This window comes from Terrapene carolina, unplaced genomic scaffold (genome assembly GCF_002925995.2).
Source record: "Terrapene carolina triunguis isolate 2854851 unplaced genomic scaffold, T_m_triunguis-2.0 Scaffold85, whole genome shotgun sequence".
NCBI classification, from domain to species: Eukaryota; Metazoa; Chordata; order Testudines; family Emydidae; genus Terrapene; species Terrapene triunguis.
Window position 1 is genome coordinate 20,920,009 of NW_020664436.1, and position 25,776 is coordinate 20,945,784.

General features: G+C 42.4%; 1 protein-coding gene across 1 annotated transcript; it reads left to right on the forward strand.

Annotated features, from left to right (window-relative positions):
- Window positions 1-1,174: 1,174 nt before the first annotated feature.
- On the forward strand, window positions 1,175-23,161 carry RBM34 (RNA binding motif protein 34). Its single transcript, XM_024198457.1, has 11 exons — window positions 1,175-1,339; window positions 5,948-6,119; window positions 8,823-8,962; window positions 10,129-10,360; window positions 12,979-13,038; window positions 13,648-13,691; window positions 14,571-14,654; window positions 14,920-14,983; window positions 15,071-15,113; window positions 22,099-22,217; window positions 22,820-23,161. The coding sequence occupies exons 1-11, from the start codon at window positions 1,287-1,289 to the stop codon at window positions 23,090-23,092; spliced, it is 1,284 nt and encodes a 427-aa protein (XP_024054225.1). The 5' UTR covers window positions 1,175-1,286; the 3' UTR covers window positions 23,093-23,161.
- The last annotated feature ends 2,615 nt before the right edge of the window (window positions 23,162-25,776 follow it).

Consider the following 25,776-nt stretch of genomic DNA (forward strand, 5'->3'; position numbering starts at 1 on the left):
TAGAATACGAAAACCTGGAATCTTACACAAAGGGGACCATAAATTCACAGCCCCTCTTAAACTCATAGAGAAGAAGGGACCTTACACCTATTGACTTTCTGATGGGCGGGTATGGAATGCTTCTTATCTTGCACTTGCCTATGCACCAAGAGGAGATTATGCCAACACCCAGTCTGCATTGGATGACTTCACCGTAGAACCAACACATTGCACTGGAACCGGGGCTTGAGAGACGGCCTGTCAGACTCAGACGACTACCTGCCTGGACTAGAGACTATGTTATGTAGTAGCTACAGTGTTTTCAGTGTAATATTTCTGCCAACAGTATAGTGTCTTGTTTCATATTTGTGCCTGTGGTTAGAACAACAATGTTTATTTTAATTTGGAAAGTGTCTTAAGAGCGGAGGGAATGTGGTGTTTAGATGCTGCATGTGCTTATTAGAACTGGGAGCACTGGCTGTTGGGAGTCTGAAAGGACAGGAACCAGGAAGGGAGGGGGAGGAGGCTGAGTGAGAGCTACCGAGGGTGCAGCAACAGCTTGGTAAAGAGGTTTCCACTGTAAAAATAAAGTCCTGTTGAAGCTTGTTAGTACCTTCCCTGCTTGATACAACACCCGGCTCTCCCGCAGGCTGCTCTAACGGACAGACCCACGCGTTGCCCTGCGCCGTCTCATCCGCTGCTGTGGTGCTGCACGGGCCGGGCGCTGCGCCGGCCAGAGACAGGGAGTGAAAGGCGGGTCAAGCGAACGGCCCCTGACGGGCGAGGCGGGAACCCTGCTCTGGTCGGGGCAGCCCACGGACGCGCCAACGCTCCCCACGGGCAGGGGCACGAGCCCCGTGTGCTGCGTAGTGCCAGGCACCCTCCGGGCAAGGGGGCCGCTGGCGGGGCCCAGCAGCGCCTGGGGATAGACAGGCAGCCCCGCCCCCTGACAGCGCCGTACGAAGGCACTGGGCGGGCACCAGGGGCAAGCAGGGACTCGGAGCAGAAACATCCCGGGCCGCCGGTCTGAGCTTTGGGGGGCGGTGCCCATGTACGCGCGCGGCTCCACCCCCGCGGCGGGACCTTTGGGAAGCCGGTTGGCTCACGCCCATAACAGCCTCGCTTTCGCTCTCCGCTAGGGGCGCGCTGCGCTGGAGCCTCACCCAGACCCGCCGGGAGCGGCGCCGCCGGAAGTGACGTGATATCGATGGGCTGGGACTGGTCGTGCGCTCCGCTCTGCTGCTCGCTTGTCGCGGCGCTTCCCGGAGCGAGGTCGGGGCTAAACTGAGCTCCCCCCTCCCACCCAGATGAAAACTTCTAAAGACGCGAAAGCGCCAAGGCCCGCGCCGCGCGGAGCAGGGTGAGAGCGCGCGGCACCCACCCCTTCTCAACCATCAACCGTCGCCCCCGCACGTGCGCTCCGTGTCCGAGGCCTCGGCAAAGCAGCTAGTGGGGCGCGAGCTGGAAAGGCCGGTGCTCGCCGCGGGAGCGGGGGTCCCGGTGCCCCCAGTCCCGCCCAGCCTCGCCTGAGGGTGCTGGATGAAGGGGCCCGGCCTTTGTCTGCTGCCTCCTGCCCAGTAGCGGGGGTGAGGGGATGGCGCGTCACCGCTCCCAGGTCTGGGGGGAAGTCCAAGGACCCGCGCGCTGCTCAAACCCGGGGGGGGGGATGCCGCCCGCCCGCCCGCCCGCCCGCAGGGGGCGTCCCGCGTTGGCACGAGGAGCGGGCACTGCGCCGCAGCGTGCCCGGAGTCACACGCCTTCGTCCTGCGTTTGTCATACAGGTCTTGATCACGTCAAAAGCACACAGATGGTCCCTGCAGAGCCCCGGACTCCCTTTCATGCGCCCCCCCCCCATTGTGCAGGGTGCTGTCACTCAATAAGTCTCAAAGCCCCACTGTAATTTTGCACAACTGAAAATTTAAATTGATCTGGAAAAAAAAAACCCACCTGACAGTAAATATGTCAAATTATTAGGGTGACCAGACAGCAAGTGTGAAAAATCAGGTAATAGGAGCCTATATAAGAAAAAAGACCCCAAAATCGGGACATCTGGTCACCCTACAAATTATGTATAAGAAAAAAATCAAATTTTGCTAAGTTTAACTATAGTATATGACTTGAACTGTCATCTAAAGATATAAAAATATAATCTGCTAGCTGTGTATAGAGAGATAGCAAGCACAAAGAAAAGATGAGCCTTGGAAAATTATACAATATAGCCTACATAAGCTATAAGAATGCAGAGTTGACTTTAAAGTGCTTTTACAGTCCCCTGATTGTGGGGCTACCCAGGTGTCAGTCTTGTTTCATGCCCTTGCTGCAAGTTAGAACAGATCTTAGATTGCTTTCTTGTGGCAGTTGCCTATGGGACATTGCTGCTATAGAACAGGGCTATCATTGAGTGATCCATCTACTGTTGTTCAGTTGACCTTCTGGCAGTCAGAGGTTTAGGGGATTGCATCCCTGACCATCTTGGCTAATAGCCATTGATGAACCTATCTGCCATGAATTTTTCTAATTCTTTTTTTAAATGCAGTTATACTTTTGGCCTTGGCAACATCCCCTAGCAACCAGTTCCACAGATTGTCTATGCATTGTGTGAAGAAGTACTTCCTTATGTTTGTTTTAAATCTGTTATTTTCATTAGATGACTTCTGGTTTTTGTATTATGTGAAGAGAGGTAAATAACACTTTGGCTTTCTGTACACCATTCATGATTGTATAGACCTCTGTCATATCCCCCCTTAGTCATCTCATTTCTAAGATAAACAGTCTGAGTCATTTTAGTCTCTCCTCATATGGAAGTTGTTCCATACCCCTAATCATTTTTGTTGACCTTCTCTGTACTTTTTCCAGTTCTTTTTATCTATTTTGAGATAGAGTCATCTGATCTACAAATAGTATTCAAGATTTGGGATTTATACAGTGGCATTATGATATTTTCTGTCTTATTATCTATCCCTTTTCTAATGGTTCTGAATTCTGTTAGTTTTTTTGGCTGCCACCGCACATTGTCTGAAACCATCTGCTCAATTATCCACCTTAACTCCAGGATCTCTGTGTTAAGTGGTAACAGCTAATTTAGACTCCATAATTTTGTATGTATAGTTGGGATTATGTTTTCCAATGAGCATTACTTTGCATTTATCAGCGTTGAATTTCATCTGCCATTTTGTTGCCCAGTCACCCAGTTTAGTGAGATCCCCTTGTAATTCTTTGCAGTCAGCTTTGGACTTGACTACTTGGAGTAATTTTGTATTGTCTGCAAACTTTGCCACCTCACTGTTCACCCTCTTTTCCAGATCATTTATGAATGTGTTGAACAGCACGGGGGACCCCACTATTTACCTCCCTTCACTGAAAACTGACCACTTATTTCTATCCTTTGTTTTCTGTTTTTTTAACCAGTTACTGATCCATGAAAGGACCTTCTCTCTTATCCCATGGCTGCTTGCTTTGCTTAACAGGCTTTGGTGAGGGACCTAGTCAAAGCTTTCTGAAAGTAAACTATATCCATTGGATCACCCTTGTCCACATGTTTGTTGACTCCCTCAAAGAATTCTAATAGATTGGTGAGGCATGATTTCCTTTTACAAAAGCTGTGTTGACTTTTCCCCAACATATTGTGTTTATCTATGTGTGTGATAATTCTGTTCTTTACTATCCAGTAGTTTCAGACAAGTTGCCTGGTACTGAAGTTAGGCTTACCAGCCTGTAATTGCCAGGATTACCTTGGGAGGTTTTTTTGAAAATTGGTGTTACATTAGCTATCCTCCAGTCATCTGGTACAGAGGCTGATTTAAGCGATAGGTTGCATATCACAGTTAGTAGTTCTGCAGTGTCATATTTGAGTTCCTTCAGAATTCTTGGGCGAATACTGTCTGGTCCTGGTGACTTATTACTGATTAATTTATGAATTTGTTTCAAAACCTCCTCTACTGACACATCAATCTGGGACAGTGTGAAGGGTTGGATCACAGAAACCCCCTTGGGGCTGTCAGCTGATGTGCCAAGGCTACTTCTGCCACTGCTTTCCCTGTCAGCTTGGGACTCCAGAGCCCTGCCTGGATGTGCCAGACATGCTTGTTGGCCCCAAACACAGACCCAGGTCTGAACCACGTCCCACAAACTGCAAGCTTAACTGAAAGCAGCTTAAGAAGTGTTCCTGTCTTTAACACTTGGATGCCCAACTCCCAATGGGGTCCAAACCCGAAATAAATCCGTTTTACCCTGTATAAAGTGTATACAGGGTAAACTCATAAATTGTTCACCCTCTATAACACTGATAGATATGCACAGGTGTTTGCCCCTCCCCTCACCCCGGTATCAATGCATACTCTGGGTTAAATAATAAGTAAACTGTGATTTTATTAAATACAGAAAGTAGGATTTAAGTCGTTCCAAGTAGTAACAGACAGAACAAAGTGAATTACCAAGTAAAATAAAATAAAAGACGCAAGGCTATGCCTAATACAGTAAGAAAACTGAATACAGATAAAATCTCACCCTCAGAGGTGTAGACTCCTCTCCTTCCAGTCTGGGTCCAGCAATCACTCATACCGCCGGTGGTTACTGTCCTTTGTTCCAGTTTCTTTCAGGTATCCTTTGGGATGGAGCTGCTATCTCTTGAGCCAGCTGAAGACAAAATGGAGGGGTCTTCCAGGGGTTTAAATAGACTTCCTCTTGTGGGTGGATATCCCTCCTTTCCCCTGTGTAGAATTCCAGCTACAAGATGAAGTTTTAGAGTCACATGGGCAAGTCACATGTCCATGCATGACTCAGAACTTACAGGTAGCCCCCATGTTTCACATGCTACCTTGAACGTCCTCATGTAGACTTCTTATGTGGATTGGAGCTTTCCAAGATCCATTGTCTGTTAGGTGCTTCTTGATTGGGCACTTAACTTTGCAAATTCCTTTCTAAAGAAGCTGACCAAATGCCTTACTAAGGCTATTTAAAATCAAACAAGTATACAGCCAATATTCATAACTTCGAATACACTAATGACACATGCATACAAATAGGATGAATATATTCAGTAGATCATAACCTTTACATATATTTGTTACATGGCATATGTAGCATAAAACATATTCCAGTTATGTCATATATACATTCATAAGCATATTGCCATAAAGCATTATGGGTGCAACATCATAGATAGTTCCTCAGATTTGTCTTCTAAAAAAGAATGGCTTAGGTATGGGAATCTCCCTCAGATCCTGTACATTGAACACCAGTGCAAATAATTCATTTAGCTTCTCCGCAATGGCGTTATCTTCTTTGAGTGCTCCTGTAGTGCCTTTATCCTTGATGGCCCCTCCGATTGTTTGGCAGGCTTCTTGTTTCTGATGTTATTTGCAAATAACTTTTAACTGGAAGGTTTATAGAAAAGTGAAGTATTGCTAATGCTTCCACTTCCTGTATTATTGATACATCCACGTATTTATGAACAGTTATGCCCACTCTGCTCCCCTGTCATAATGTCATTCAAGATATAGTTGCTTAGCTCTTAATTTTTTTCTTCAATTAATTTCCTCATCTACAAGATTGTTATTTGTCTTAAGAAATTCAGCACTAAGTTTAATTTCTTTTACATTTTTGCAGCTTTTAACACACGGTCCAGTGTGTTTGAGACAACTGATGCTTTAATTTACAAAATAGTTTCCCTTAAACTTTTGAACAGTTGGAAAGTGTCTTAGCCACATGACTCCACTTAAAGTTATTGGCTATGGTGGTTATTTCCTCATGCAACATTTTGAAAATTTTTGTCTTTACCTGTATTGTTTTAGGAAATGGTTAGAATTATAAGTGTGCAAGTGATTTATTTTCCTGAAAATATTGGAGTTGGTTCTCTAAATCTGTTGCACTTCCTAAAACCTAAAGTTAGACTAGTATTGGCGACACTGAGACCTTTAGCAGTATTGAACGACAGCAGATGAACAATTTCTTCTCCTTTTTTTAATAGCAAGGAATGTGAGAGAAATGAAGCAGGTGCATCATCTGAAGACTATGTCATTGGACAAGTGGTCAACAGTTTGTTTCAAAATAAGTCCACAACATGCAGACCACACCCCCTGGCACATCTTTTTAATGCTTCTGAGTCTGAAATACAGCCAGTGTTTGTTGCTGTGCCAAGAGTAAGTAACTTTTTTATATATATATATATTGTTACTTCATTGTAAATGAATGACCCTTCTCATAAGAAATGGTTTTGGTTTTGCCTTTAGACCAAGCAGATTCTATTGAAAACTTCTTGGAACGCTGGGATCTAACTCCCAGTTTTCAAGTGTCTGACTAGTGCTCCTCGTCTGATGAGGACTGTGAATATAAATAAAATCCATATATCAGAAAACTAACTTGTCTGACAGTTGAAGGAGGTAGTGGCAGCTTTCCATATATATCTTCTGTTCCCACAGGGGAAGCAAGATGACTAATAATGTCTTATTCACCTTGAGTCCCAAAATAAAAACAAACAAAACAGTACACGTAAATGAGGAGATGGAACAAATATTTTAAACATATAGATATAATAGTGATGAAGCACTCCTTACAGGTCCTTTGTCAGTTCATTAAAGACCAGCAAGTGCCCTTAGCTTCACGGAGTTAACCATATCTGATTATTAGATTAATAAAAGACAATATGTTGGGCTTTTGTATTTAAAACTAGCTAAGGGCCTGGCATATGATAGAGTGTAACTAATACACTGTTGTGGTTATTCTGCATGCCATCATATTTCCTCATTTCATCGTCCCGAATGTTAGTATGTTTGGCCGGTGCAGGGGTAGTTGTGGTATCTTACCATTTCCTCAGTAATTATTTACAAGCTGTTATAGAACTTGTATAGAAGATCAAATTTTATTTTATTTCCACAAGAAGAAGAAAATGGAATGAAAGAATTACAGAAAACTTTACTTGCTAAACAGCAATTTCTGCCCTTAATAGCATTGTAAGACAACTCGCATTCAGATGACTTGTACAAAGTAAGCAAACTGGCTTCTGGTTTGTTGTCAGATGATCATCAGTTGAGTGATTTGAAAAACCTTTGACTCTTTTTTGATATCTATGCATTATGAGATTTTGATTGGTGTATGATACATCCAGATTGTTGTCCATTGAAAAACTTTCCCTATTGAATCAAATCATTAAGGTTTAGAAGTTATATTAGACATACTGTCAATGCACAATATGATCAGTTTTGCTTGTTTTCAGGTCCTTTCTTAATTTAGCATTTGCTACATATCTTCAGTTTCAGTTGAATTTGAAAATGGTTATGCAATAAATAGAAGTTAAGTAATTTTTAAATGTTTTAGTTTATTTTTAAAACAAAAAATGGGAGCTGATAAATTCATAGGAAAATTTTTTGTCAATTTTTTAAAAGGAAAATGAACATAAAATATAAAAATTAAAATAGTTGGCAGCATTTAATTAATCAGAGGAGGTAAGAATTCTGCTTACATATACAGTGCAAGAAATTATAATGGCTATGTTAATTTCTTCCAGTGACTTTACCCCAAAACCAAGATGACTTATAAACTTTATGGGTTCTCCAATCCAATTGTAAGCTAATGTATAATCTAACCTTTGCAGTAATATTGGCACTATTACTACATCTAGATTGAATTGTCACAGAAACAACAATACTTTATCAGCATGACAAGCTGTAGAAGTGATGCCATTTTTACTTTTGTCTGCTCATGCATGTATTACAGAGACTGAGCGATGACAGTTTAATGACTTTGCTTTATCTTAAGATGGGAGTAATGTCTTTATTTCTGACATGGACTTTTTTTCTTTAAAACAATCATTCAGGGAATAATATGTGGATGCACAGCACATTAACATTCTTCCATGTATGCCAGTATTATTTTTATTTATGATCCTATGCAAATTGAGGAAAATCAGTTAACATTAAAAAAGACATTTTAGTAAACAGCAGCTGTACAATAATAAACCTTAAGTGTCATGTAATACATTAGCGATTGTTGTTTCATTGCAGACTTGCTGAACAAAAAGGCTTTTTAAAATACCTACGTCAGCTTCATCAGAACTGTTTAAGCGGTATTGTGACAGACTTGGGCCAACATAGCACTTTTCTTCTCTTGTCTCCAAGGCGCATGAGATACAGTTTCTCAGTGATCTCTTATCCATGAATCTGCCCTGATTTATACTTTATAGTATGTAGAGGAAGGATTTGGCCCCAAGAAAAGTAGGGTCACATCATACTGACTGAGCCTGACCCTTCATGAAATCACTGTCTCCAGTGGTCTGGGGTGTGGGAGTTTGAGAGATCACTTTCAGACCTCATCTTGAGTATCTGTCAGAACTATCTGTCTGTGCCACCGAAATGGCCAACTTAGAAATGATCTACCAGAAGTTCATGAAAACTTTTAAAAGTTTACTTAAATTTTATCTTGATTGAATAGTTTTGATCTTCACCTTTTTCTTGCTGGTAAAAACAGTTGTACTAAAGAGACCTTTGTACTCTAGAGGGTATTCTTGTTCTGAATTCATCTCTGTGCTGCAAGACTGCAGGCATTTTCATTTAAATTTAAGAACCCTTGATTACATCAACATTTTGGATGTCCTCCAAGACTTCAGTTAAATAAAATAAAATAAAATAAAAATGAAGATTCTTCTGTGTACTTAAGTATTTCGTCATTGAATGTACTTGGATGTCATATAAAATATTCTGTAGGTGTTGATCACATGGTAGAAAACATTGAAATGGCTTTTCAGTGTGTCATATAAAATGAGGAGGTTATGTAATAGCTTTTCTGTTTTGTAACAGGTCATATATTAAAGAAATAAACTTTTATACACCATACAATTTTTTTTTAAGGAGAATAAGAAACGAAAGCATACAGAAGTGGAAAGGGCAACAGAAGATCAGAGCTCAAATACTAAACGAGAACCTCCTATAAAACTGAAGAAAGCCAAAAAGAACAAATTGTCTATAGCAGAGAAAAGGTTGGCAAACAGGTACGTAAACACTTTTTTTAAATACGATGCAGCTTAGCCTCACGTAGATAGGTCAAAATCTTGCTGATATAGTTACGTCAGAGAATAAAAGGCTTATTTGTTCTGTTTTACTATTTCTAATCTTGACTTTAAAGGGACTATGGATAATTTCATACAGACTGTCCCAATAGAGAATAAAATCCCTCACCCTTTGGGAGTTAAGGACAGAGACTGTCTGGAACATTAATCCCCTACCCTGAGAGGCATGAACTAAGGTGTCCTCTTGCAGGAGGTGTGCTCCCTAAGGTTACAGTCTGCTTTATACAAGAAAGAAACCTAAATCCCAAAGAGGAGATGTGCTGGTAGATGAGCAGGCTGTCCGTGACTTTCTTCTCTTAGCAGTCCCATTACCCAAGAGGCAGGTTTGCTGTTAGAGCAACCCTCTGTTATGTTATCTATTCCCTTAGAAATGTATGTGTGAGCGAGGTACTACCATTCCAGTGATGAAAAAGTTATTCTTTGTATTAGCCTGTTGACAATGACATTCGCTCAGTTCCAGCATTTGGAAATAAGGTTACCACTGTGTATGCTCTCTGACACATCTGTTGCATCTTTAACTGACAGCCTCCATATCCAAATCTGCAGTCTTACATTTGCTGTTTCTGCTTACGTCATCCATAACATTTGAGAGGCTGCTTTTAAAACTGAATAGGTGTCAGTTATTGTTCACATAACTTTTTTGGCATATGTCTTGGATAGACCGAGATCTAGTAGCATGTAGACAGAGAACTTCCCCAACAGATTGTGTGTGCCTTGAATGTTAGAAAGACAACAACTCACTTTTAGTCTTAATTTAGGTAAAAGAATTGAATTTATTTTAAAATTTTAATCTGCATCAAATTGATTTACTTTTGCTATCTACTCAGTCACGCCTATCAAATGGCAATAATGACCACTCAATACACCGGTAAATAATTCCTTTCAGTGTTATGGTCAGGATTTTTGCTTAATGTATATAACATTTCAATCCTTCCATTAAAAATGGAAGTTGTCTTGTTATTGCACCTGTACAATTTAATTTATAAATACAATTTAAGAACAATTACAATGAAGAACTTCCCTTTTGTGACTGAAAAAAATTAAAGCTTTTCATAACAATCTGGTTATGTTTTTCACTTGTGCCAAAGAGAGTGTGCATTGGAACAGGCAGATGAAAAAGAGGAAGAAAAAGGGATCAAGGTCAAACAGAAGCTAAAAAATAGAACATCTCAAGCTGTCACCAAAAGCCTTGCTAGTTCAGCTAATGAAATTGATGTAAAACAGTGCAAGGAGAAAAGTCAAATTAACGAAGCTGAGGAGATGCTAAAGAATCAGAGAACTGTGTTTGTTGGGAATTTACCTATCAGCTGTACTGTACAGGTAAGTGAATAGTTTTCTGTGGGCTAAAGGGAGCCACAGCAGGTCTTGGTTTAAAGGTACTCTCTCAACTTGAAAAGGACAGTTGTCTGAAAACTGACACTTATGACTGAGAGATGCTAGAGAGAAAATATCTTCATGTATTTTGTGCATTTGGCACCACTTTGTATATAATTACCCTGCTTCCCTGTATAGTTAATGAATTTCTCCCTTGCTGAAAAAATCTTTATAAATGTTAATGAGGATCAGAAAGACCTACAGTTTTTGTAAGGAAATGTTAAAATCAGAGCATATTATTTACAGGATGCTTTTATCAGAAACTAGACATTTAAAACAATTAGTCATTTTCAGAAAAACTTCAAATTGACGGTGTCTTTTTAATAAATGAAAGGTCTTGGTGATACTTTTACACTAGTTACTAAGGGGCAAATTCTGGCCTTAGGTGCATACAAATGGCTTCCTTTGAAGACTTTGTGATTGGTGAGCCTGCATCTAAGGGTAAAATTTGATCCTTAATTGTTCAAGTCTAATAAGGGAATAGTCCCAAAATAACTCTGGCAAGATAGAAAATTTAAACTTTACTCTTCATATTCAATCTAGAAAGTAGAGTCTAAGCCAATTCCAGAGATAAGTGGTTTATATTAAAAACTACAGCTACTAGTTAGATATGAGTTTTGGCTTGCCCATGATTGTACAAGTGCCCCTCAATTAACCAAATGGTCATTTTCTGGACCATAGATACTTCTCTTATGGAAAAGACTTAGAAGAAGAATATATATCTGCATTTTCCTATATATAGTTATATTGTGTACTCACTGGTTGTCTAATTTTTTCCTAAATATACAATCTTCCACTATTACTTCTAACAAATTGTGGATATTTTAAATTGATACATGTTTTGCTTCTTTACTACCAGTACCAGAGAAATAGGGGAAATTAGGATTAAATAGGTTGCTCTATTACAGGGGTCGGCAACCTTTCAGAAGTGGTGTGCCGAGTCTTCATTTATTCACTCTAATTTAAGGTTTTGCGAGCCAGTAATACCTTTTAATGTTTTTAGAAGGTCTCTTTCTATAAGTCTATAATATATAACTAAACTATTGTTGTATGTAAAGTAAATAAGGTTTTTAAAATGTTTAAGAAGCTTCATTTAAAATTAAATTAAAATGCAGAGCCCCCCGGCCCAGTGGCCAGGACCTAGGCAGTGGAATGCCACTGAAAATCAGCTCACGTGCCACCTTCGGCACGTGTGCCATAGGTTTCCTACCCCTGCACTATTTTGTATTTATTTTTATATATATATATATTGCATTTGAGTCTAGAAATTCCTGTTATATGATATGAAATGTGCAAATTTCAAATAAATACCAGGAGCATGGAGGAAGGCGGGTGAGAGCAGGGCCGGCTTTAGCAAGTGCGGGGTCCGATTCCTAGGGCTTGTACTCCCTGGGCGGCACTTCAGCTTGGCGGGCGGGGGAGGGGGGCCGCGGGGCTTGCTGCGCTGCGGCCGGGATCGCGGGGCTGCTGCGCTCCGGCCAGGGTCGCAGGGCCACCGCGCTCCAGCCGGAAGATCGGGGCCGCAGGGCTTGCAGCGCACTGGCCGGGGTCACAGGGCAGCGGCGCTCTGGCCGGGGTTGCGGGGCTGTCGCGCTCCAGCCAGAGCTCCATCCAGGAGAGTGGGGCCGCAGGGCTTGCCGCGCTCCGGCCGGGGCCGTGGGGCAGCCGTGCTCCGGCCGGGGCCGTGGGGCTTGCCGCGCTCCGGCCGGCGCTCTGGCCAAGGGGAGCGGGGCCACCGAATACCCCGGAGCGGACCGCTGCCGGGGTGAGTAAAAAAAGTTAAAAAGGCGCCTAAGGCGCAGGGCCCGATTCCAGGGAATTGGGTGAATCGGCCTAAAGCTGGCCCTGGCCGAGAGAAACTAAATTCAGACCAGCTTCTTTTTCTTTCATCAGCTGGAGTCTGCAGAGAATTTGGAACCCAAGGAATAATTCTGATGGTTAAAGAAAATAAATAAGGATCATACTCTTACAATCTTATAGATGTTTCTTGTATTTAAACATCCAGAGTGCTTAATTCAGTTTTTGCACTCAGTATTTTTCTTGCTTTTGATAGAGCAAAAGCACTACAAGATATTTTGACCTTTTTCCTTATCTATCTTAGGCCTGGTCTACACTAACACCCCAATTCGATCTAAGGTACGCAACTTCAGCTACGTGAATAACGTAGCTGAAGTCGACATACCTTAGTTCGAATTTACCGCGGTTCAGACGCGGTCCACACACGGCAGGCAGGCTCCCCCGTCGACTCCGCGGTACTCCTCTCGCTGAGGTGGAGTACTGCAGTCGACGGCGAGCACTTCCTGGTTCGAATTATCGCGTCCACACCAGACGCGATAAATCGAACCCGGAAGTTCGATTGCCAGCCTTCGAACTACCGCGGTAGTGTAGACAAGCCCTTATAGTAGTAATTCATAGAAATTATAGGGTTGGAAGGGACGTTGTAATGGTCACCTAATTCCTCCTACCTTTTATGAGTGAAATAAAAATGCTTTCTTATTCAGCAATAATAATTCATGTTACTGGGTTGAAAAAATGAACTGAAAATACATGCAATTTCTGTTTAGATGCTGAAGTCATTTTTTAAAGAATATGGACAGATAGAATCAATTCGATTCCGTTCTTTGGTATGTTCTTTCCTCTTACATTATATGATAAAAGTAGTTGTGTAATCTTAAAGGATAGCATTCATAAATCTTATATCTTTATTAGTTCACTAGCCATATTTCTTGACTTAGAAATACTTAACTTGAGCCTTTTGAGAGCAGCGACTGGCTTCTGCGGTAGACCTTGCTGTCAACACAAATTGTTCTTCCGATAATAACACTTGATTACATTGTAACCACATTCTCTTTGGGAGAAAAATGTCTGAAATATTGTTGCTTGTTTTGCTAAAGATAATCTTTGATTGAAGTACCATAACACAGATTGAGAGGCCATTTTACAGAGCTAGCAATTTCATTGTAAATCAATGCTGTGTATAAATTAAAATCACCATGCTAGAATGCAAAAAACATAAACTAACCCAACTGATTTTCATTCTTTATCATTTTAATATCTTCCTTGGAATTTCTCCTAATTGCTGTTTGAATAATTTTACCTGATAGAGCAGCTATATTATTTTGGGTGGAAATACCTGTTGAACTTTCCTCCACCTTAGTTTTCAAGCACAAATATTTGAAATATATTCATAAGCACAGTCAGGCATTTCAGCTAATGCTTTTTTTGTTTTGAAGGTTCCAGCAGAGGATACTTTATCCAAAAAGTTAGCAGCCATAAAGTAGGTTTTCCTTTGAGTTTCAGATTTTATTGCTAAAGGGGAAACAAATTTTTTTTAACCTTTTTTTATGTTATATGTACACACACACACACTTACACTTGGTCATGATTGTTTCCTTCCTATCTTTTATTTTGTGTGGTTTTATCTTTAAAAATAATTATAATCAACTCTGTGTGTATATAAAATAGACAAAGTGGGTGAGGTAGTATCTTTTATTGAAACAACTTCTGTGGGTGTGAAAGACAAACTTTCAAGCCACACAGAGCTCTTCTTCAGGTCTGGGAAAGGAACTCCCAGTGTCACAGCAAAATGCAAGGTGGAACAGATTGTTTAGTATAAGTCGTTAGCACATATTGTAAGGGACCATTCACATTCAAGGTAGAGTGACCTGTTAATAACTCTGCAGTCATAGGACAAAAAGGAGGGCTATTGGGTTACAGATTGTTGTAATAAACCACAAACTCAGTATAAAATAGGCATTCCATGATTTCTGTGATTAAAAACTTCTTAAATTCCTACAAGTAGTTTTACTGCTGTAGATAATCACTTGCCACTACACAAGTTTTTCTCTTTACTAAAGACCAGATCCTGCGAGGTACTAAGAATGTCCAACTCTTGGGGATTTCATTAGGGGTTGAGGATGCCCAGCAAGTTGCAGAAACTGGCTCTGAAAAAGATGACTGTTAAGGGGGGGGTGTTAAAGGTCCTTTGGCTACTGTGGTAGATATTGCTAATTGTATATCTGAGAGAACTGAAGTCACTACCTTAAATTACATCAAGGCTTGCATGATATGTGCACAGGACCATGGAGTGGGAGGGTGCGGGGGGAGAACCATAAGAATTGCTTAAGTGGGATAAACTTTCTGTCTTTCTCTTCAGGCATAAGATCCATCCTAATATGAAATATATTAATGCTTATGTGGTTTTTAAGGAAGAAGGTGCTGCCACTAAAGCTCTTAAAAGGTATGTTTCGTTTTTGTTCCTCGTTAATGGCATTATATTTTGTGAGAATGGATTTACAGGATGTCAGATTACAAGTATGAATTGTTTAGTTTATTGTGTTTGACTCAAAATAAAAGCACTTTTGTCTAACTTTTTTTTAAACTGCCTTTGTTAAGAATGTTATATTTGAAACCAGTGATAGGTTGTAAACCAAACATTTTAGTCATTCATTGGCCGTTTCTGTTTGCGTACTAAGAGCTTTCCTTTTTCTCTTGTGCTACAATAGAAATGGAACTCAAATTGCCAATGGATTTCACATCAGAGTTGACCTTGCTTCAAAAGCCACTTCTGTAAGTAATATACATGATTTCAGAAGAACTTTTCTGTATTTGCCTATAACCTAGTAGCTTATTGTTGTTTTTGTTGTTGTTTTTTAGCATGACAATAAGAGGTCTATATTTGTGGGAAATCTCTCATATGGTAAGTTTAAATGGATGTTCACATTCAGTCAATATTCCATAATTTTATTTTTTCAGTAAATGTAAAATAATTGACACTTATGTTGATAGTAATACTTCTTTACTTGTTAAGATTTAGGGTAATATATATAGATACCTAAATATTAAAAAAACTTCAAAATTAGATAACCTATTCTAAAACTTAACTGTGAAATGGCAAAGTTATTGGTGGTTATAAATTTCTAGCAATGTAAATACATTGTTTTTCACCTTCTTTTTTGAGTAACGTCCCTGTGGGTGTTCCATTTCAGGTGCACATGCACCTATTGTATCTTTGATCAGGGATTTTTGGTAGCAGTACCCGTCTGGTCCGCATGTGCACCCTAGCTATCCTCGTGCTCTGTATTGAGAGTATATAGGGATGCGATGGACAAACCACCCTCAGTTCCTTCTCAACCACCTTGGCCTCAGACATAGTGTCTGGTGGTGCCTGTTTATTTAGCTAGCTACCTAGTTTGTACTTTATAGTGTAGTTAATCTTTAGTTTAATTAATACTAATAGATTAGATTTAACCGTTTATATTTTGGAGGGGGGTGTCTGAGAGGCTTCTAGTTTCTTCCTGTGCCCTCTCTTTCCTGGAGGAACTCTCCTTCCCCTTTTTCCATGGGGCATGCCTAAATCCCCAGGGTTTAAGTATTGCCTCACTTGCCAGTTAGTGACAGCCGTTCAAACTGTATCAACTGCTTGGGGATACTCACATGCCGTGTAAGTGCAAAATCAGCTCAGGATTGTAGACTTCCAGGAAAGACAGAGAGAGAGAACTTGGATTTCTCATGATGGAATGCCCCTGTGAGCTGCATCAGACCCAGGCTCAGATACCCTCCCTCTACACCAGCCTTCAAGTGACTACAGCATCCCAACGACCTCTGCAGCTGAATCACCTTCCAGATCTTCACAAGAGAGCTCTACAGGTGGTAGTGCCAAATCATCTGCCAAGAGGAGCTCCAAATCTCCTCAGAAAGAAGATGGCCCTAAGAGACTTGCTGTAGTCGAGACCTCCGGCCTCACATAGGGTTCAAGTGGCCTCCGAACCCAGGGTCCCTCTACATCTAAACCTTTCAGTACAGCTAAACCACAAGGGTACTGAAGCATACCTTGATACCATCTAAGCATGATCCAGATGCTATGGACTCTAGTGACTCTGCACCAAGGAAGACGGTACTGACTGCAACCTCTACTTCCTTATTGCTGACTGATGGATCTGGGTACCACAGTCAACTGGTACCAGCCATAGGCGCCGACTTCTACTGGTGCCGGTGGGTGCTTGACCCCCCTCTGGCCCCCGGCCCCACTCCACCCCTGCCCCACCCCCTCTCACCCCCATTCCAACCCCTTCCCCAAAGTCCCCTCCCCAACTCTGCCCCCTCCCTGCCCCTATTCTGACTCCTTTCCCAAATCCCCACCCCAGCCCCGCCTCTTCCCCGCCTCCTCCCCTGAGCGTGCCACGTTCCTGCTCCTCCCCCCTCCCTCCTGGAGCTTGCTACAGCTGTTTGGCGGTGACAAACACTGGGAGGTAGGTAGAGGAGCGGAGACGCGGTGCGCTCAGGGGAGGAGGAGGTGAGGTGGGGTGGGGTAGGGAGCTTGGCTGCTGGTGGGTGCAGAGCACCCACTAATTTTTCCCCGTGGGCGCACCAGCTCCAGAGCACCCATGGAGTCAGCGCCTATGGTACCAGTGCAGTCTGCACCACCCTCGGTACTGCAGGTTTCCACTGCTGAGACTCATCAAGTTTCTACACAGATCCACCTGGTACTGCAGGAATTCAGATTCTCCAGAGACCTATTAGTCTCCAGTGAACCTGTCTCTCCATTGTTGAGTGCAGGAAGACTCTCCCAGTAGCACAGCCTACTTTATCCCCAATAACAAATCACTCATCGGAACCAACTAATTTCCTGGTGCCCATGGGAATGGACAGACAACCTACTACCCCACCATTGTCTCCTCCTCTCCCCCCTCCACATCACCCCTGCGGACTGTGGAGACGACAGTTCTTCTGACTCACAAATTTCTATCCAAGGTTCCTTCTGTGATCAGTCCAGGCCTGACTCTCTTGGAACCTTCTCTTCAAGGGACCCTTCAGACACAGACAGCCTCGAGCTGTTCCACATCCCCTTTGGTATGACCAACCTTGGGTTCCTCATCCCTTTATTTATGACCCTCCCTAATAGCCATATTGGATCCTTGGGTAGCCTACCATCAACATTTCTCCAGAGCACCTAGCTCTCAAATTGAGGATCAGAAAGAGCACTCTTCTGTCCCTCCCCTCACATCAATCCCCACCACAGGAGGAGGAGTTTGAAGAGCAAGCAAAAAGAACTGATACGGAGACTATCCCTCAAACAGATATTTCTTCGTACTTCCCAGATGAAGCAGTTATGCCATCCTTTCCCCCTGGTCACCCACAGATGATTTCAAGCAATTTCAAGATTTGATGAAGAGAGTCACTGACATTCTCCATATCCCCTTGGAAGAAGTCCAAGAGACCCAGCATAGACACTTGGGCATTCTTCATACACCATCTTCCAATCAAGTAGCTTTGCCCATAAAGGAGGTATTGCTGGAGCCTGCCAACATAATTTGGCAAACCCCAGCTTCTGCACCTCCAATTTCGAAGAGATCAAATAAAAAGTACTACTTTCCCACTGGGGGCTCAGAGTTTTTGGTTATGGTGGTGATTGGTTACTCAAAGGAAGCTCTTACACCCAAGTCAAGCTACTGTCAAAAAAGCTACAACTCTATTTGGCATGCTAGGATTTCAGCTCAGTGCCAAGAAGTCCTCTCTCTTACCTGTTTAGTGAATAGAGTTCATGCTTCAATGTGCAGAGCTTGCCTACCCGAGGACAGATTTCTTACTGTGACAGATTTGATTATGCAAGTCCACGTGAGCCCTCAGGTAACTGCCAGGTCTTGTTCGCAGCTCATCAATCACATGACAGCATGCATCTTTGTCCCATTACATGCCTAGTTACATCTATGCTGCTTCCGGGTCTGGCTCAGAATGGTTTATACTCCCAACAGACACAGTTTGAACAAGCTCTTCCCTATATGCTAGTCTCTCTCGACTGGTGGAAGAATCCAGGTAAAGTCTGCTTGGAAATCCTCTTTGCCCCTCTACCTCCCACCATCATCATAGTTTTTGGTGCATGCCTTTTATGCCTTATCTGCAGGGCTCATCTTCAGGAACATACTATTGAGGGTAGGGGGACTGCCCAGGAATCTTCTCTCCATATAAACTTTCTGGAGCTCAGGGCCGTCAAGTATGCCTGCCAACACTTTCTTCCTATGATCAAAGGACAATCTGTACTAATAATGACAGACAACAGGGCCAGTATGTACTACATAAGTTGTCAGGGGCGAGCGAGACCCCTTCTCTTCGTGCAGAAACTATAGTTATGAAACTGGTGGACAGCCCACCTGATTTTCAAGCTGTTTGTTTACTTGGCCTCCAAAGCACCGTAGCAGAAGGTCTCAGCAGGAACTACTTTCAGAATCGAGTGAGAACACAATAACTCTATACTAGAACAGATATTTCTCATTTGGGGTTTCCCAGAAATAGATCTCTGCACACTTCCTGTTAGTGGTAGTGGCAAAAAGTTTTGCTCAAGAGGAGGTCAAGGTCACCATTCCTTGGGAGATGCCTTTCTCGTGTCCTGGTCGAAAAACCTAATGTATGCCTATCTTCCGACATCTCTCATCCTCAGAGTTTTAAACAAAATCAAGCAGAATGAAGTCAAGATCATCTTAATTGCACCAACTTGGCAGGGACAGGTATGGTTAGTATACCTAATTCGTCTCTGCTCTCACTCTTCTATCAGTCTTGCATTAACACCCAACCTTTTCATTCAGGACTCAGGAAATATTTTTCACCCCAACTTGAACACTGTATGACTCAAGGCTTGTTACCTGGTTGGCTCCTGGGGATAGAACTCTCCTGTTCCAGAGAGGTTCAAGAGGTTCTGTTGAATAGTAGGAAAGAATCAACTAGAAAAACTTACCTGCAGAAATGGAAGAGATGTTACACCTGTGTTCTACTGACTCTCCCCCTCTTGGAGATCCTAGAGCAAGTGCCTTTTTGATTTGAAGAAAGCAGGCCTTTCTCTGAGTTCCGTTAAGTTCGCCTACTGGACGTTGTGGCAGTCCATTCTCCAGTGTTTGCTAACCCTTTGATGAACCTAGAAGTTGTGGGGTAATCTAACCAGTTTCCACACATCAGTGAGCCCACCCCAGCTGGGATTTGAACATAGTCCTTATTTCTCTGATGAAACCTCCTTTTGAACCTTTGGCCACGGGTTCACTCTTACACTTAGCCATGAAGACGGTTTTCTTGGTGGCTATCACCTCGGCTTAGAGAGATGGTGAGTTTTAGGGGCTTTGATGGCTGACATTCTCCCCCCAAGTTTTCCTTAAACACAAGGTATCCATCCAGCCACATTCCCCCTGGTTTTATGTAAGATCATCTTGGATTTTCATATCAGGCTGTTCATCTGCCAGTTTTTTCACACACAGTTTCATTGGTCTAGGGAGGATGCCATCCTAAGTTCCCTCGAAGCTGCACGGCTGCACAGCTGCCTATTAAGCCCCGAGCCCTCATACCTCCGCACCCCAACCCTCTGCCTCAGCCCTGAGCCCCCTCCCATGCTCTGAACTCCTTGGCCCCACCCCCACCACATGAATTTTGTTCTGTGCACCAATATGAAGGTGATGTCTCACACACCACTTCCATATTGGTGCACATAACAAAATTCATTCCGCACGTGGCTGTAAAAAATTAGAGGGAACACTGATGCCATCCTTTACACCTTGGACATTAGGCAGGAGTTAGTAGTCTATTTGAACAGGACTAGACCCTTTTGGGCCTCTCCTCGATTATTTATTTCTGTTGCAGACAGAGTTAACGGAACACCTACGTCCACCCACAGATTTTTCCAAAAGGGTTGCTGGTTGTATGTTCTCCTGACATGAAACTGCTGATATCCCGTGCCCTCCTAGGGTTATAGTGTGTTCCACCAGATCACAGTCCATTTTTGTTTCCATATTAAAGAATATTCCTATTGCAGAAATCTTCAGAGCTGCCATGTGGGCCTCAATCCACGCATTCTCAAAGCCCTGTGCTCTAGTGCATGCATCCCAGGCAGATATTTTATTTGGGACTGCCAACCTCCAATCAATTTTAGATCCTATTTCAAAGCACCCAGCTCCTCTACGGAGTATTGCTTGGGAGTCAGCTGAAGTGTAGCACCGATAGGACGTTATTTGAAGAAGGAGAAGTTACTTACCTTGCACAGTAACTGGAGGTCTTTGAAATTTTTATCCTTATGGTTGCTCCACTACCTGCTCACCTTCTGCTCTGCTTTGGAGTCTCGTGTCTGTGAGACTTTGCAGTAGAGAATGAACCAAGGGTGGTTTTTCCGTTGCAGTCCTATATGTCCTAAGTATAGGGCACAAGGATGGCTATGGTGCTTCTGCAGACCGAACGGTGCACCTGAAGTGGGGCATCCATCAGGACAGACACCTTGAACTCCAGTTACTGTAAATGGTAATTACCGTACATACTTGTTCATAAGCCGAATATTTTTGGTAAAAAAGTGACGCATCAAAGAGCGGGGGTCGGCTTATAAATGAGTCTACACCAAAATTTGATGATTTTAAACTCTATAGAATCATTGAATTGAATATCTAATACATTGTCATTTTGTTTACCTGGAGCGTCTGCAGGCATGGAGCCCCTCAGCTCCCTGTGGCCACGGTTTGCCACTCCAATTGGCTGGGAACGGCAAACCGCGGACACTGGGAGCTGAGGAGCTCCATGCCTGTAAACACTCCAAGTAAACAAAACTTTCCGACCTGCCAGCGGCTTATCCTGAAGGGCTAGGAGCCAAAGTTTGCCAACCCCTGAAATATAGGGTTGGCTTATGAAAGGATCATACAGTTTTTGCTATTTTTACCTAACCATTTTGGGGGGGTCGGCTTATAAACGAATAGGCTAGTGAACGATTATATATGGTAATCTCTCCTTTAGTGCTGCTAAAACGTCATCATTTTCAGTTCTGATTGTTGAGTGAATTTTTTTGAGAAGTACAATCAAATTATTTAGATCTAAAAATTGACCTGCCTTAAAATCTAGATTGCAAAAATTATGTTCTGGTAACTGTTTTAAAAGTTTGTTTAGTAAGACTACAAAAATATTTTTTCATTTGCTTCTGCAGAAGAACCAGTTCAATTATTTCCAGAGCGCACTGACATTGGGCTTGAAGCCTTGTCTACATACACAAATTTTATATCCCTTTAAGTTTACCTGTATAGTTAAAGCAGTACAATTCCCACTAGTGTGAATGGATTTATACTAGCATAAACAGCTTAGAACAATATAGCTTATTCCTCTACAGGAAGAAGAATAACCTGTACTAATTGAACTGCATCCACACTAGTGATTGTATAACTAACTATATCAATTCAAAAATCTCACACCTAACTGGCATCATTATACCAAGAGCATCTTCAGTCAAGTATATTATGTTTGTAAGAAGTGTCACATCAGGCCTATTATCATTTAGACTGATTATCCCTTAAGCACAAGTCAGAGCTATAGAAGGTGAAATAGCTGTTTCAGGTTTTAAAAAATACTAATTTTAGTTCCATTCAAACCACAGATGTAAATTGTTTGATAAACTGACATTTTAACCTAGGCTTTGTTTCTGCCTAATGATGTGTTCTATTGTTTCTTAAAGCTTAATCTGCACTTTTCAAAGTAAATGTCCTAGTTTATGTATTCTCTGTTGTTAATGTATAGATAATTTCCTGTCAGATCAAATTTATTTGCCTAACTAAAGCATCTAAAATATGTGTATATGAATTTTAAACTATAGCAGAGTTTTTGGTAATACTCCTAAAGCAGTGTCTATTTCATTAACATAACCCTAACCCCACAGTGACTCCTCTTGCTTGCAGAAATTGAAGATGATACTGTGCGAGAACACTTTTCTGAATGTGGAAATGTAGTAGCAGTGCGAATTGTGAGAGACAAAAACACTGGCATTGGCAAAGGGTTTGGCTATGTTCTGTTTGAGGTATGGAAAGATAATGTTCTGGGAGACCAGGAGTTCTCCAAATACTAAATGAAGATCTGCCTGAATCTTATGTTTTTGACTTTTACACAGTAATGGTAGTATACACTGCACTCTACAGACAGGTAGGAAGATATGTCGCTTCTCTGAGCCATTTAATGTAAATTAAGCAGATACAACACAAACTAAGTGTTGTACACAAGAGGAGTTGTGGACTACTGAGTTTTAAGGAGTGATTTGAAGGTGGAAAAGGGGAGGTTAGGACTCAGGACTGGGCCCTTGGTTGCCCTTGCATCTCATGCTGTCAGATTTTTAAGTGGAACTCTCTGTCTCTTTCAATGGGAAGTTCTGTTTAATACTACCTTGGAATATAAGTGTCTATGTTTTGGTGAATCAGGCTTTCAAAGCTAGTATTTGTCAGAGAGTAACTATGTATTGCACAGAGGTCTGCTCATGTTCCTGAACACAATACATACGCTCTATTATCCAGACTGATTTCTATTTTATAATTTTGCATAGGCAGAATGTATACAAAAGATTTCTGGTTTTATAGGTAATGTCCGTCCAATTGTTAACCTTCAAAACTAATGTGTTTGGTTTAATAGAATACAGATGCTGTACATCTTGCTCTGAAACTAAACAACTCTGAACTGAAGGGAAGAAAGCTTAGAGTGAAACGCTGCGTCGAGAAGGAGAAAAACAAGAAAAGTTCAGACAACGTAAAGGACTCTGGTCCAAAGCACAGATTTGGTACTTCATTAAAAAATACAAAAAAATATACCAACAATTCATTTGCTGGTGAAAAAGCAACCCCATTGAAAAAGAAAACAAAGAGACCAAAAAGTGTGACTAGAACAAAAGGTGGGAAACACAAATAATCTTGCCACATTGCTAATTTTGGAATTTGTAAAAATGTTTGTTTTTTAATAAACTCCAATGGAAAGGTGGTCTGTCAGTACTGTTTCTTACATATAAAGTTGTACAGTGGTGCCGTGTGTGTGTGTGTTTTCGCCTGCAGCGCCTGATGGCAATATAACTCACTGGAAGGACACTTGTGTCCATACCCCTTGACTGAAACAGTAAGAGGGTATAGGTTCCAGACACACTTTACTCTTCAGACGCTTTCCTCTTTAGAGATTCTTCTTCCTTGGAGATGTCTGTGTGAAATTACTCATACAACAGTTATCTTAATACAAACAAGATGCATTATAAGCAGGAAAAATAAAAATATTTGCTTATCTTTCAGATTTACATTTCTTGTAAGTTAAGGTAGTCTCACTCACTTAGTTGGATGTGGGATAAAGAGAGATATTGTATATCTAAAAAGCAAGTTCCTGTTCTGATATTATCAGTCAAATCTTTTTCTGGCCAGAGGGAAGTATCTCTGCTGCTCAACTAGCACATCAGACTCCCAATCAAGGCTTGCCACCACAACCTTTCAAACCACTTTTCTTATCTACAGTAGAACCTCAGAGTTGTGAACACCTTGGGAACAGATTTCAGAGTAGCACTCTTGGGAACAGAGTTATTCATAACTCTGAACAAAACATTATGGTGGTTCTTTCAAAGATTCACAGCTGAACACTGATTTAATAAAGCTTTGAAACTTTACTATGCAGAAGAAAAATGCTGCTTTCCCTTTATTTTTTTTAATAATTTACATTTAACACAGTACTGTACTGTATTTGCCTCCCCCCGGCCCCCCTTTTGATTCTGCTGCTGCCCGATTCTGTACTCCGGTTCCAAATGAGGTGTGTGGTTGACTGGTCAGTTCGTAACTCTGGTGTTCATAACTCCGAAGTTCTGCTATATATGCATAACAGGGTTTTCAGAACTCCTTGTATTCTCTAACAGCCACTGATGTACAGTAGAACCTCAGAGTTATGAACAGCAGAGTTACAAACTGACCAGTCAACTACACACCTCATTTGGAACCAGAAGTACACAATCAGGCAGCAGCAGAGACAAAGACGAAAAAAAAATCAACCCATATACTGTACAGTACTGTGTTAAATGTAAACTACTAAAAAGAAAAAAAAAACTGTTTAAAGTAAAAATATTTGACAAGGTAAGGAAACCTTGGACCTGAACTCCACAGTGTATCTTGTCTATTTATATCGGGGTGGGGAAATTGCATGCAGGGCCATGAATGTAGGGCTGGGGTTGGGGTGTGGGGTGTACAAGGGGGCTCAGGGCAGGGGGTTGGAGTGCAGGAGGGGGTGTGGAGTCTGGGATGGTATGCAGGGAGGAGTAGCAGGGGGCTCCGACAGGGTGTTTGGTTGCAGGAGGGGTGTGGGGTGTATGAGGGTGCTCAGGGCAGGGGAGTGGGGTGCGGGAGGGGGTGCGGAGTGTGGGAGGAGGCTCAGGGCAGAGGTTTGGGGTTTGGCAGGGCCCTCAAAGCAGGGGGTATGGGGTGCTGGCTCCAGCCTGGCGCTGCTTACCTTGAGTGGCTCTGGGGTGGCAGCAGGGCTAAGGCAGGCCCCCTGATTGCCCTGGCCCCGTGCTGCTCCAGGAAGTGGCTGGCACCATGTCCCTGCAGCCCCGGGGGGGGGGGGGGGCAGGGGGCTCTGCGCGTTGCAGTGGTGGGCAACCTGCGGCCCATCAGGGTAATCCGCTGGCAGGCTGTGAGACAGTTTGTTTACATTGACCATCCGCAGGTTAACCCTAACCCAGCCTCCCCTCAGTCCCTGGAAAAATCATGGAGCAGGCCCTCAAGGAATCAATTTTGAAGCACTTGGAGGAGAGGAAGGTGATCAGGAACAGTCAACATGGATTCACCAAGGGCAAGTCATGCCTGACCAACCTGATTGCCTTCTATGATGAGATAACTAGCTCTGTGGATATGGGGAAAGCGGTGGACATGATATACCTTGATTTTAGCAAAGCTTTTGATATGGTGGTCTACAGTATTCTTGCCAAGAAGTTAAAGTATGGATTGGATGAATGGACTATAAGGTGGATAGAAAGCTGGGTAGATTGTGGGGTGATCAGCAGTTCAATGTCTTAGATGGTAGCCGATATCAAGCGGGTCAGTCCTGGGGCCAGTTTTGTTCAATGTCTTCATGAATGATCTGGATGATGGGTTGGATTGCACCCTCAGCAAGTTTGCGGATGACACTAAGCTGGGGGGAGAGGTAGATACACTGGAGGGTAGGGATAGGGTCCAGAGTGACCTAGATAAACAGGAAGTTTGGGCCAAAAGAAGTCTGATGATGTTCAACAAGGACAAGTGCAGAGTCCTGCACTTAGTACAGAAGAATCCCATGCACTGCCACAGGCTGGGACCGACTGGCTAAATGGCAGTTCTCAGAAAAGGACCTGGGGATTACAGTAGACAAGAAGCTGGATATGAGTCAACAGTGTGCCCTTGTTGCCAAGAAGGCTAACGGTATATTGGGCTGCATTAGTAGGAGCATTGCCAGCAGATCGAGGGAAGTGATTATTCCCCTCTATTCAGCACTGGTGAGGCCACATCTGGAGTATTGTGTCCAGTTTTGGAGCCCCCACTACAGAAGGTGTCATAACTATGAAGGGAAGGGTAACAGCTCTCTGTGTACAGAGA